Consider the following 13,608-nt stretch of genomic DNA (forward strand, 5'->3'; position numbering starts at 1 on the left):
CTCACTCACTCACCCACTCACTCACTCACTATGTTCACTTTTGTCCCACATACAGAGCCTAGAGGATGCAATTACCAGTGGGACACCGTTTCCATGCTTGGAAACTTTGGTGTTGCGTGATATGTTTCTTTCTCGGTGCGATCAGTCACGCGACGTTTTTCGGAAGCCAACTTGGATTGAGCGCAGAGCATGTCAAGCGAAAGTCAACGTCGCATCGAATTGTCCCAGTCAGCCTTTCGAAGTGGACTGGTGTCGAGTAGCACAACTACAGGCGCTGTCCGATTTGTTGGCTGCCCGGCATTTGAGCCATTCCTCTACATGTCCTGAGAGCATCGGTCTGGCCTCTTCTGTACGAAATGTCGCTGCTTCATTCCCATCTGGCGGAGTGCGAGATCCCGAATTGGCGCTAAAACCTTTCGATCTTTTTGTGAGTTTTTCCTATGCCCATGTTTCACAATCTGGTTTGAGTTGACCAAATAGTCTGAATTTTGCTTATTGAAAACTGCTTGGCAGGATAATGGGATGAATATCACATGCGAAAAACAGACATCAATCATGAGTCGATCCTTTTCTGCTCCATGACGTGTCCATAAAACGTGTTTTAGTGCATTGTTCTCAATAAAATTGACAACTAAATCCCTTAAGTACTCTTCAAATGTACCTACATGTGTCCTGAAGATCGTGTCCCGGTTCTGTAGTGCGCGCGGCGGTATCGAATTTTGCCAGATCACATTCAAGAGGCCAGTAGGCTTTTTACGCAGTCTCTTTCCTTTGCTGTAGCACAAATATTGGGCACATCATTTTCTCGCATTGCATTTCCCATTTCGAACGAACCATGGTCTTCAATCAAGCACTCGTAATTCGCAGAGCAATCAAGAAGTTGCATCTCGCAAGCACAATGAATGCCCCACTGGGACAGTGCAAGGACGAGACGAATGTGGATCGGCACGTGGATGACATGAACCGACGCACTTTACTGCGCTGTTACTTTGCCGGCAAAAGAATAAGCAAACACTATCGACTTGCCAACGTGGAGAATTGTCTCTTTTCGTAGCCCCCGTCTTTTTTGCCTATGGCGTCCTGAAGAATTTGGTAGCTTTGTGAGACGAAAATCTCTGCGTTCTTCTCCTGATGACTTCATCCGCACGCGTTGCAATCAAATTTATTGAATTCCTACTTGCGGATGAGCCGACAAATTTGTCTACCTGAGCAGACACATCAATCTCGGTGGTCTGGCCAGAGATCTGGTATTTCCATCTGGATTGGGAAGGCTGGAGCAGCTTTCATGAACCTGTACCACCTGTGGCTTAAGCGTGACATCCGTCAAGGGTCAAGTTTACAATGCTGCGGTGCTCAAACCACCAAGCACCAGAATTCAGCGACCATCGTGAATGAAGAAAAACGCCTCGACCATTGAGTAGAATACTTCGGACAACATGGAACCCACAGCTGAAGTGCAACCCTGGGCGGTGGAACTGAAACGCCCTACGTCTCGGAGGCTTATGACTACTTAAAGTCCCTCAGCCGCCATCGGGCTTCTGGTCTGGATGACCTCTCACTCTCATTGTTCAAAGATCGGGTGAAGTCCTCAGTCAGTGCTTGTCTGTCTGATCTGTGTGCCTGTAGTTGGGGAAAGGTGACTGTCTGAGACAACTAGGGAGAGTCGGTGATCGTGCCCATTCCCAAAAAAGTGGTGTTGTAACCACAGGGGAATCAGCTTGACCCCGGTCGTAACGAGACTGTTGGCGCCACTTGGTCGCTTTATGGCGGCTCGTGCAACGGACTCCAGAGCAGCAAGCGAGATTCCGGCCTACTAGGGACTGTGTTTACCAAATCGTCACACTCCGTCAGGTGCTAGATTAACGTCGTACGTACACAGTTAGAGTATTCTTGGATTTCCAAAGCATATTGAAATAAAGTTTTCAGAATATTGGTGCGAAGACTTCATCCTGTAAGTGAAGCCAATCTATGCTGAAAAGCCGGTGTATTTTGTGCACGATAGATGTTTCCTTCATGAACTGATCTCCAAATAACCTCACCTCAGTTTGGTGTCATTTCTGAACTCATCGATTTCCTACCGGCAATCATGTGCTATTGGCCCCCTCCGCTAAAACAAATGCTCATTGTTGTACTTTGTAGATATGAATGAAGCCTAGTCATCTGTTGGCTTGGGGTAAACAAGTCGTGTCGTTTAAGGAATCAGACTTTCCAATGTTTGGGATCTCCACTGTGTGGTCACTTTTTGGAAGTCCTCGTACATAATCTAATTCCTAAGATGGTACCGCCCCTACTCTCTCAGTTCTGCCCAAGTAGCAATCGGTATGAGCATACAAATGTCACCTTGTTTTTTGGAAGTCTCTGGACCAAAAAGGACCAACCAAATTTCTAAATTTATCCAAAGCATCTAATCTCGTTTCGTTTCTCGCTCATTGTGGTTGAGCTACTCGGTCAGATGACTTCACACGCCTTACAATCGATTGGCATAACGTCGCCAAGTGTACTCACAGTTGAATCGATCACTACGTGGACTAATGTCGCACTTAATCTGAACCCTATATTGGAACCCCCCCCCCATATCCTACCGGTGCGTTACCGTGGACGTAAAGTAGATTTGTACGCTCTTCACTAGTGCATTGTTCTACAAGTCTCGTTGACCGTTGATCGGTAGTGGTGAACCTTGCCAATGTTCCTCTCTGTTTGCGCGCGCGTCAGGAAGCAGTACTCTAAACCTCCGAGCTACATCCTTCTTGTTTCTCTAAGCTACTTTTCCATTTCCATATTTTTATAGTACTCGCTGAGGACCCGTCACTACTTATCCAATCTCCTGGAATTAGACGGATCATGTGGTCCACGATCAATTGGTCAGAGACGTTTTGCGAATGCTCTGTTTGGTCCGCTTAGCTCAACTGCTCATACCGTTCCATCGGAAACTCCGCATAACGTGGAATTTGTATCCCAGTCCACACAGACTTGTATTTGTGGCACGCTGGAATGGAATGTTTTCAATGACCTGGTACTTCTACCGCCCACCATTTCTGCAGATAGTGCCTGTTCTTCCTCAGCACACCTCACGCGGCCTCATGTTGATTACTCGATTCCCACGGATGTCTCTTCCACCGATCAAGCGCAACAACTCGGGGGTCCGTTAGCCTTCCATCCATTCCCTCCGTCCATCCTCCATCAAGAATTGTTCAAAATCGTCACTGCCTCTGAATGGACCAAGGACGTGCTCCAAACCCCTCCAATGGTCCAACTCGCTTCCCTCCAGTCTACTACTACACGCATTCCAGTTTCATCCGGTGACTGTCCCGGTTGCGTTTCCGATACATTCCACTGCGACCCGAATTCCCAGTCGGTGAGTCATTTTTCAGCGATATGTTGCGAAAAATGTCCTACTTAATTCTTGGACATGGACCCAGATATTCCTTAATCTCTACCAGGGAAAAGGATAACGGAAACCGCTCAGGATTATTGCAGCTGGGAACAGTTTTCTCGGGATCAGTGATGCGGATAAAAGGAAGTATCATTCACAACAAAGTCCTTATTGGTCACCGGTGCCTCATTGTTGTACTGGTTATGCGCCGAATTGGACCTGGACGTTATTGTGTCTTGCTGAACGGTAGGGAAACTCCGTATCAGTCCCTTGGCTTCCTGCTCCACCCCCTATGGTATATCAAAAGGCGCGGTAGCTTCAGGCAGCACTTTATGGAAACAAAGGAAAATTGCTACAACTGTATTTATAGGGTAGTCACAGAGTGTTCCACAAGGTCGTGCTAGAATCTCCGTGAGGGGAGAAGAAGCGTCGAGTCGAAGATGCTCGATCCGGATTGGCTGGCATTCTGGCCAATCAGAGCATGCCTTCATTTGGTGAGTATCTTGCACGTGACACATCTGTCCAAACGATGTGATGTTCGGTTATTAGGGACGGCTGGCCTCCGAATAGACGTGGAGAAGTGGATTACTAGACTCTTAAGTACGATCCGTTATCTCAATAGCCTAATTACAAGCCAGCAGTATTTGATAGGAAAGTGCCGTAGTGTTTCCATTGTTAAAGGACAATTCACCATACTTGGTAGAACCCCCAGCATGGGTGAGGGTACAGGGTAGTGTATTGGTCAGACTGCTCTCGGTTGGCCAACCTAATACCGAAAGCTTTGTCAGTTGCCCACGATAATTCCCAGTGTAACTTAGTGGGTTTTGGAGCCGCAGTAGGGTTCGATCTCCATAGCACAGCCACCTTTACGTTATTAAAATGTATTTCAAACCTTTGTAATATACTACTCATAAGGTTGCTGAAAATCCATCGACAGCCCACGACCGGTTTCGCCCTTCTTGGGGCTCATCAGGTAGGCGCAGTCCCCGGGTTTCCGTCAACCTTATGTTCTACTTCAAACCAAATTGCACCAAATTACCGAATATACACTCATTTGCAAACTAATTTGGTTCTTTCGAGAGACTCACCTGGAACCCAGCTGAATCTCCCGTTACTTCATGGTGTTGGCTGTCGATGGATTTTCAGCAACCTTATGACTAGTACATTACAAAGATATACATGTTTCGCGATATTTCAAATATTGTAGCGACTGAAACATGAGGCGGCCTGGTGCAGCACATTCACTTGCCTGAGAGCATCATAAACGAGAGATTCAGCTGGTTTCCAGTTGAGTCTCTCGAAAGAACCAAATTAGTTTGCAGATGAGTGTATATTCGCTTATTTCAAACCTTATCTCTGTACGATTCCACACTGGAATTCATTGCCTAATTCAAGACTCATGTGAAGTTCTGCAAGAAACATCTAGACTTGAAACTGTTCAGTCAAATAGACTCTAGACGTTCTTACAAAAACCATACTTAGTGGCCTCTAGAAATAATACACCGAGGATGGGGTGATTTGTTGTCTATTTCTTTCCTCGAGAGAGGTCTAGCGCTAAGTTGTAGATGCTGGAGTTGACTTTGTGAGCTCAAAAAGAGTGTGGCCTTTTTCTATCGACATTTCCGTGACTAGTCAAAGGAATTATGGATATAGCTGTGAAACTCGAGACATCCACGGCAGTATAAACCGCTCCACGACTTGAGAGACCATTAGAAGGGGCTTGTAGCAGAATGCAAGGTATCCTGCGCTCGAATATGAAAATGCGCCTTGAGCGTTGGCGGGGGTCTGTATACCACAGTCAATGAACTATCGACGCATCGATCCCAAGCTACTGTGAAACGATTCGCCGGCAGCAGTCGTGTTACACTATGCCTAACTTGAGGGTTGAAACCTCATGGGACTGTGACTTCCAGGGAGTTGTATGGCCGCTTTTTGTCGCTTGAACTCACTGGTTCGTGATCCGATTATGCCTTTTTAATCCTTTCGAAAAAGTTTACCGTGTTTCTTATATTCATCGATCCCTTGCGTATGGCGCTGAGAAGCGGCGTGCACAGGTATGACGGGTTGTACTGACAGATGATAATCTCTAATGCTTCTGTTGCATAATTTTTCCGTCCCTGGTTCTGCCTACTTGTCAGCACCAGTCTCATCGTTAACATTGTCAACAGCTTTGTCCCTGAAACTAGCTTCCCGGACCTCATAACATACTTGAGTAAGTGTGGTACGGATTAGTTAACCGTGTATCTACTACTGATCAAAATAAGCCTCTATTCTCTGGCTTCCTCTCGATCAACGTCCGAAAAATCAGTTAAATGTGTTGCAAGTTCCTTTGACGGAAACTATTATTGAGTTCTATGTACGCGCTTCTGACTGGAAAGTCCATAGTGCCATTCCTCCTGTCTGAACTCGGACGATCTGACAGTAGTTCAGCCCGCCAGGTGGAAAGTGCAACTGGCAAGTTGTTGTTCCACCCATAAGCATCAATAATTCCTGAACACATGCACGCAAGCTCAATTGAATGCGTCCGATCGTTGGTCTTTCCGATGATTAGGTGCAACGTGTACAGCAAACGCGGTGGGTCTGAATGAGTGTGACTTTCTGTCGATTATTCCAATACGTGGAATGTAGAGGCTAGGGTATCGAAGTCAAGTGATTGATGCCGTGTGACTGTGTAGAAATCCCGTTTAGAATAGCTCGTTACAGGAAAACTCGTAGCAAAATGGGTACTATCACAGAAACTTCTGCTTCGCAAACGATGCTCCCTCATTTACGATTGGAAACGCTCACCGGGAACTGCTGTTTCAAGCTGATGGGAATCTCCAACAGTTTGGGATTAATGTGGCTGGCCCGCGACTAGGTTCCATGTTGTCACAATCACAGCCCACCCGAGAACAATTGTGGGCACTACCTCTTCACGCAGTAGCACAGATGAATGAGTGAATCGTTGCCAATTGGGTCGACTCGGCTGTTATATAGAGTGCTATTCTGACCCGCCCACTCCACGGTCAGCACAACCTGTTCGCCCTGTCCTCTCTCATAATAAGCCAGCTGGCTGACTGAACCGATTCACACCTGCCACATCGACAGATTCGTTGCGACAAGTCATGTCAGTAGGTTGGAAACGAAGGCTGTGCAACGTCGGTGAATGAATGAAGAGCACGTGTGGATTCAAAAACTATTTGAGTTGGAAGCGCCCCCGCCGCAACCGTCCGATTGCCGGTCTTAATGTTGCCCGAGTCAGGGCTCTACACCCTGAGATTTTGTAGCCGGTCCGTTTTTTGCCGCTTGTTCATTCGAACAGTTACCCTGATAAGGATATGTTCACTACTCTGCGCTAGAATTCACAAATATCTGGCATGCGTTTAGTGTCAGGTGGCTCAGTTGTTAGAGCGCAAATTTATTGAATGGAACGACCGTGGCTCGAACCCACCTATGCATCTCGACTTCTGTCTAGGCTTGGGCAACTTGTCAGTATCCTAGTCTTCGTGCTTCCTTCAGGTGGCATGGTAGCTAGGCACCGAAAGGACACTACAGTTGAACGATTCTTTACTTTTCACAGTAGTCAGAATACTTTCAGCTTTGTAACGCCCTTCCGGTGCCTAGCTGCCATGCCAGTCGAAGGAAGCACGAGGGCTGGTATACCGCCAGGTCGCCCAAACCTAGACAGGGGAAGTCGAGAGGCAGAGGTCGGGTTCGAACCACGGACCTTGCAGTCAGTAAATTTGCGCTCTAACCACTTGGTCCATCCCGCCCCCAAAGTCGTTCAGCTGTAACACCTTTCCGGTGCCTAGCTGCCATGCCTCCCGAAGGAATTACGAGGGCTGGGAAGTTAGTATACTCTGGTGAGATAAGGGGGTCCGAACACCTTTTTGCTTATAGATGCTAGCGATGGGCCATTCCTATAATCAGACTAATGTAGTAGTTCGAACCGCGGGTATTCAATATGTTGTATACTGAGGATGTGCAACACAACTGGTTTGAGTAGTGGTGCGATCGCCACGTGCAAATGTCGCCGTCCGTTATCGTTCGCCATAGATGTGGATACAAGTTCAATGCTATATACAGTTTGCAACGTTCCATTGTGTGTAACGCTGAAGTCTGCCCAACCAGCTACCAACGCATTTCCGATGGGTGGACAAGTGCTAACATCCGGATGGCCGTTGATCTATCAGTGGAGGGCTTGTGACACTGAATCCCCTTTAGAAAGCCACTTTACACGCTGCTCGTGTAAATAGATTAAGGGAATGGGGAAATCTGTGCTTGGAGATCCCTCGTAAAAGTGCTAGCAACGAAACAAGGAACAAAATGAGAGGCCATTGATAGACGTACAACAAATTGAAGACAAATGATCCCACGAGTTGTAAATCCAGAAAGGTTTGGACACGTAAACTCTAACCGAAGACTGGAACATTGAGAGATTAATGGTTCTTGCGATGAACAGAGACAGTATTCTGTCTTCTATAGAGGAAAATGTTGGTAGCTCAGGTAGCGTAGATGGTCGTTGGCTTGGCTGCCCCTTCCCCTGATATCCTCTTCTTTTTCGCTTCTTCCGTAGTGGAATGAAGCTGAAACTTGTAGATCAGCAGTGGTTAGCACGGGTAGGAAGTTTCCCTAAACGGAAAAGGAGCTAAATTTTTAGAGGTCCGATTCGCAGTCATGAGATGTTGAAAAACGGTAGACCAAAACGTAAACACGTTATGGATAGCAGAATTGAATTGGGGTCCATTGTGAGAGCGAAGTTGTATGCAGACTAGCGGAGGGGTGGCGAACATGTAGAACTTTGGAATGATTCAACGTGACTGCATTGGACGAACCCCAATCGAGGATTCCCACAAGGTCCACTCATTGTCTGTGTGTTATATCACCACCAAGCTGAATGGAGGCAAATCGCTGGGAGCGATCACGGAGATGACCAGAAACGGAGTGAAGGGTGAGGGATACTACGAAACTCCGAAGAATTCCAGTTTTTGCACTGTGGAACTGAGGGACAATGCTATTAAGGGGAACGATTCTCCGAAACATAACCGACTCATCTAATCAGTTTCAGATGCGGGTCACACATGCGTGCCGTAGTTAACCGAAGGCCTTTGACACACCAGTTTCACCTCAAGAGTTTGGGGCAGATGACCAAACGTGAGAAGAACATGCCAACGGATTGCAGGTCACAATATTGATCGTGTCCACTGTTTATAAGCAGAGTTCTGTGTCACCCATCTTCTACAGGGCATCAATGAGGTGCCGGGAGATTCTGAACCGGGTCATCGCACCGTAAAACATTTATGATCCTAAAGGAAACTACTCATAAGGTTGCTGAAAATCCATCGACAGCCCACGACCAGTTTCGCCGTTCTTGGGGCTCATCAGGTAGGCGTGGTCCCCGAGTTTCCGTCAGCCTTGTGATCCTACTTAGTGAAACTAGACGCTTACAAAATTTTAATTTCAGCTCGTCCAACTTATCTGCCTCAAGCTGTACATCAGTGTGTTTCGGTAGTACACTGACAATATGCAACGTCCTGTACAAAAGCTGGATTTTGTCACGGATCAGCCAGCCACAACCACAACCAGAAGGATCGATCGCACGGACTCCGGGTTCATCGATGGCTAGACTGTGTGACGGTTCGTTTTCGGTCTTGTTGGGCAGCTTGAACCCGAGGATGTTAGCATTCACTGGGGGCACAGTGATCAACATTACACGGTCTGTGTATTCAGATCCGTTTCACATGATCCCTTTAGGTTCAGTGTTTAATCAGGGAAAACCTACTCACCGTCAATTGCTCTACTTACCGTAGCTGTTACGAGTGTTCGTTCAGGCTTGTCGTGACTGACTCTTTTTGACCAACTAGGTAGTCTGTCGTCATGGGCATACATGTTTCATGACCAAAGTTCACATGTACTATGAACCGATCGAACCACTTTGGCCTTGCTTTAGAGAACAGCATAAAAGTTAAGATCGCCTATGACATGACAATGCGCCATGCCCCTCACGGATTGCGTAAAAGCTATATGCCGTAAATTCCTCACAACCGACCGGTTTCTCTCTGTTTGTTTATTGTACCATGTCCTATTACCGCAAATCATTCTTCTTTCGTCCCGCTCAGCTCTCCGGTCTTCAATTTGAGACCGATCTACAGCACCGACCGCGTAAATGGCTCGCTCGTGATGCTGCTATAGACACCACGGAACTTCGCTGTCACACCTTCCCCGGACCCCTCGTATTCACAGTACTGCAAAATCCAGGTGCTCCGTTCAGCAACCTGACTTCGATCCACTTCGAAAAAGTATGAGTCCAAAATTCACTGTGTTCTACCTCTATTCTCCAGTTAAACTTGCCAGTCTGTCTGTCTGCCGCAGTTTTCTCCAGTTGAATTCATTTGACCTTATAGCAACTTACTGGTTTGTTCCACTGAGGTATAATTATTTCCCTACTAGGAGAAGCGATCATAGTAACCCACTGAAGAGAGGCCGAAACTACCTTTCGTGATTTATAAGTTACTTTGCCCCTTTCCATGATATCCTCTTCTTGTTCACCCCTTCAGAGGCGTTTCGATGTCAGCTGGTATCTCTCTCGGAGATTTTCTCTCTTGGGTCCGAAGTTGATGTGTCCGGCGCAGAATTCACTCCAAACCAATCACGTTTTAAGTGCCTAGAACAAGCAGGTTTTCTTGTGGCATAAATGTAAAGTGCAGTGTTATAGCATCTAATACGTTAATGCTATTTTACTGTAGTTTTACCTCCTTAACTTACCTGGTGACCATCCTGTTTAAGTTTTTCTGTATCTGCTGTAGTGTGTACGCTATGGAAGCACCAGGGGACAATGATTCTCCGAAGGCAGGTGTTCACGATAATTTCTGTGAATGGAAAACAGAAAGAAAGCTCATGAGACGAAGTCCAGTAAGCAAGGTTGTACATCACCAATACTCACATATGAATCAATCAAAGTGACAGACACTGGACCACACACTAGACCAGATAGTCTTGATAGCAGCTGGAAGTAAAAAGGACGACTGTAGTGTTTTGCAACATCTCCAGTCACTTCACTTACGGCAGTGAAGCATCGGTGTTGAACACTGATGTCATGCTATCGATGATGATGAGTCACTTTCCTTCAAAACCGCTAGTACAGTGTATGGGACCTCAGTCCAAATCGCCTAAACTTGTCGTAATATACACATAGGTCTAAAAAACTCCGCGATCCTTTCTCAGCTACTTGTGTTACTGGTTCCCCCCCCCCCTTAGTCAGAACTCACCACGTGGCATGTGGTTAGTGTGACCCAACATTATTGAGGCATTAAATCACAGGGGTTCATTTCAGTGAAGTTGGCCCACGTCTCGACAGCCACTAATGTAGTTTGCCTTTATTCATCTCTTACAGGTGGGACTATCTCATCTAGTTCTGAGTGGTGCTCCACATCTGAAAAATGTCACCTTAGAGAACTGCCCACAACTGCAGGCCATTTTGCTCGCCCATCCTTCGGTTCCGATGGACACGGAAACCGTCCCAAGCACGTTACCCTCACTTCGGCGTATTCGAGTGATCCGGTGTCCCAAATTTGCCATCTACCACCTGCTGAATGCCATAGCAAGCATGTATCCGAGCCACGATGAGAACGTTTCGATCATCTATCGGTACGTTATCCAATCAACTGCTAGTTAATTGCTTTGCCAATTTTTTGGTGACCTAAAGCCTTACCCATACGCCCCCCGCTCCCCATCCACCGGACGATTCAGTGTGATCTACCCATCTCCCAGTCCCCCAGGCAATGTTTCGTGTCTGAAACGTCGCCCAAAAGAATGAACTGAAAGAATCACTTACTTATCCCAGGAGATCTGATCCACGTTGCAATCTTTAAAATTTGCACTCAATGTCGAATTGGGCATCTCTTGCTGAAACCTTGCTTTCCCTATCTGTCTACGTGTGCAGTGTCTCCAAAGTACTCATACAAGCCACCTCTTCGGTCGTGTTTAGACCAAGCACAGATGTTCCACATATCACTCTTCTGATATCCGATGATCCTGACAACGGTGTGGGAGTTGTACTCAGCCCGAAGGCTGAAATCGCCTTACTGGACTGGATCCCACTCTTTGCTCTGTGCGGTCGTCTGGCTGAATTAATATCAAGGCACTTCGATGTGGTAAACGGTGTTTTTTTTGTCTTATCAGTATATGCGCCCCAACAGACAGCAGTTCGGAGACTGAGAAAGACGCGTTTTTTTTTCAAGATCTGTCACGACTACATGGATCATTAAGAATGCCGAATATTGTTATTCTGGCGGGTGATATGGATGCCCAAGTTGGCCAACTAAGTCCAGAAAGAGCACAGTTAGGCGGTAGATTTGGGGTCGATGCTTAGCGTATGGATAATGGGAGCGACTGCTTCAGTTGTGTGCAGATTGCCGTTTCCTTTTTTGGGTACGCAGTGTGACTCTGATAATGCCATTATGAGAGACCGGTTAACACTTCGCTTTGCGTCAGCATTACGTGTGCCGCAGAGCATTCCATTCTACAAGTTTCAGTGGCTCAAAAGTATCGAGTTGATCTGGCTAAAAAGTTACTGGAACCGCACAGTCATTTAGATGACGAAGATTGCTTAGAGGTTGAATGGATGTGTGTGAAAGAAGCTATTAGCCTTAGAACTGTTTGTCCGAGTTCTCCGACTCGATTGAGTGAACATTGGATATCGACGAGATCAGCAGATCTTATTGCTACCAGAAAGGCCATACCAGCAACGAGCGACCGTGATGGTGCACATAAATTACTCAGATACCGGATAATACGGTAGTAAAGCATCAGTGTTGAACACTGATGTCATGCTTTTGATGATGATGATGATGATGATACCGGATAACCAGGAGTTCGAAAAATGACAGAGCGCTGGTGAATTTCCAAGACCCAAAAAATGTAGAAGGCTTTCGCTGCCCCCTATTTCAGCTGATGCAATCAACCGACCAAAAGAAGACAAGTGTCTGCGAAAAACACTGAAGGGTAATTGGCTGAAAGCTTCGGAGAACAGTTTAGCTGGTCTGCTTCAACACAACCTCTGGAAGAATCCAGCACACCTGTATGGAACGTCGACGCGAGCTCGCCATCATCAGCCGAAATGCAGCGTCAGATATCAATCCTCAAGCATGACAAGGCAGCTGGCCTGGACGGCTTGCACTCTATACTCTTCAAAAACAGGTGGTGAACAGTCTGATAACCATATTGCAGAAGATTGGGAAAGAAAAGGAAATGCCAGTCAAATAGATTTCTTCGAACTTCATCTAAGTCTTCAAAAAAGGCGCAAGGATGTCATCCGAAAGTCATCGTAGCATCAGCCTGGTATCCGTCGCCCCTGAGCGGCCCCCTGGCATCATTTTGCGTAGGTTGGTCGGTTATCGAGAGAGACAGCTTCGTGTGAATCAATCTGAGTTTTCGTCCCGGCCGTGGATGCGTCGACCACATCTTAATCTTGAGACAAATTCTTGAACAGCGCCACTCCTGTAGACGACCCAGATTGATCTGAAAGCTGCTTTTGACTCTGTCGACCGTCAGAATCATTGGCAATGTCTAGCGATCAAAGGTACCCCTTCCAAATTTATATTCCTCATGAGGGCGCTATACGAACTCTTGAGGGTGCGTACGACAATATGGCAAGCTTTCGCCTGAGTTCACCACATCTAGTTGTGCATGACAAGGCTGTCCACTCTCGCCTTTCCTCGTTGTTATTGACGTACTAGTCGAAATTACTCTGCCTGTCTCTGAAACCTCGGGACTCGAAATGCTCCCGGGTTTTTCACTCACAGACACTGAGTATGAAGACAATAATACTCTCCTCCGTTCAGATCCTTCAAAAATTCAGACCATTTTAAACAACCCTAGTAATTCGAGAAATACACTAATTTGCAAATCAATTTGGTTTTCACGAGAATCTCTCGTTTATGATATTCTACAACTGAATGTGCTGCACACAGGCCGCCTCATGATTTAGTTGGCACGATATTCGAGATATCGCAGTTTACTTTCATGAAGGAAACTACTCACAAGGTTGCTGGAAACTCTTCGACAGCCCACGACTGGTTTCTCCCTTCTTGGGACTCATCAGGTAGAGGCATTCCTTGAGTTTCCATCAACTTTATGTAGAATATCATAAACGAGAGATTCAGTTGAGTATCTCGTGAAAATCAAATTGATTTGCAAATGAGTGTATTTCTCGACAACAGTCCAATTTCGGTTCAAGTAGTTCATAAGGTTGACGG

General features: G+C 46.4%; 1 protein-coding gene across 1 annotated transcript in view; it reads left to right on the forward strand.

Moving 5' to 3' along the window:
- T265_05382 (hypothetical protein) overlaps positions 1–13,608 on the forward strand; it is a gene marked incomplete at both ends in the record, with an annotated part of 58,982 nt that overhangs the window by 23,498 nt on the left and 21,876 nt on the right. Inside the window, 4 exons of the mRNA XM_009170380.1 lie at positions 56–427; positions 2,789–3,355; positions 9,472–9,651; positions 10,746–10,999. Of these exons, the coding sequence (XP_009168644.1) occupies positions 56–427; positions 2,789–3,355; positions 9,472–9,651; positions 10,746–10,999 (1,373 nt within the window). The remainder of the gene's footprint in view (positions 1–55; positions 428–2,788; positions 3,356–9,471; positions 9,652–10,745; positions 11,000–13,608) is intronic.

This window comes from Opisthorchis viverrini (assembly GCF_000715545.1).
Source record: "Opisthorchis viverrini unplaced genomic scaffold opera_v5_101, whole genome shotgun sequence".
Classification (NCBI taxonomy): Eukaryota; Metazoa; Platyhelminthes; class Trematoda; order Opisthorchiida; family Opisthorchiidae; genus Opisthorchis; species Opisthorchis viverrini.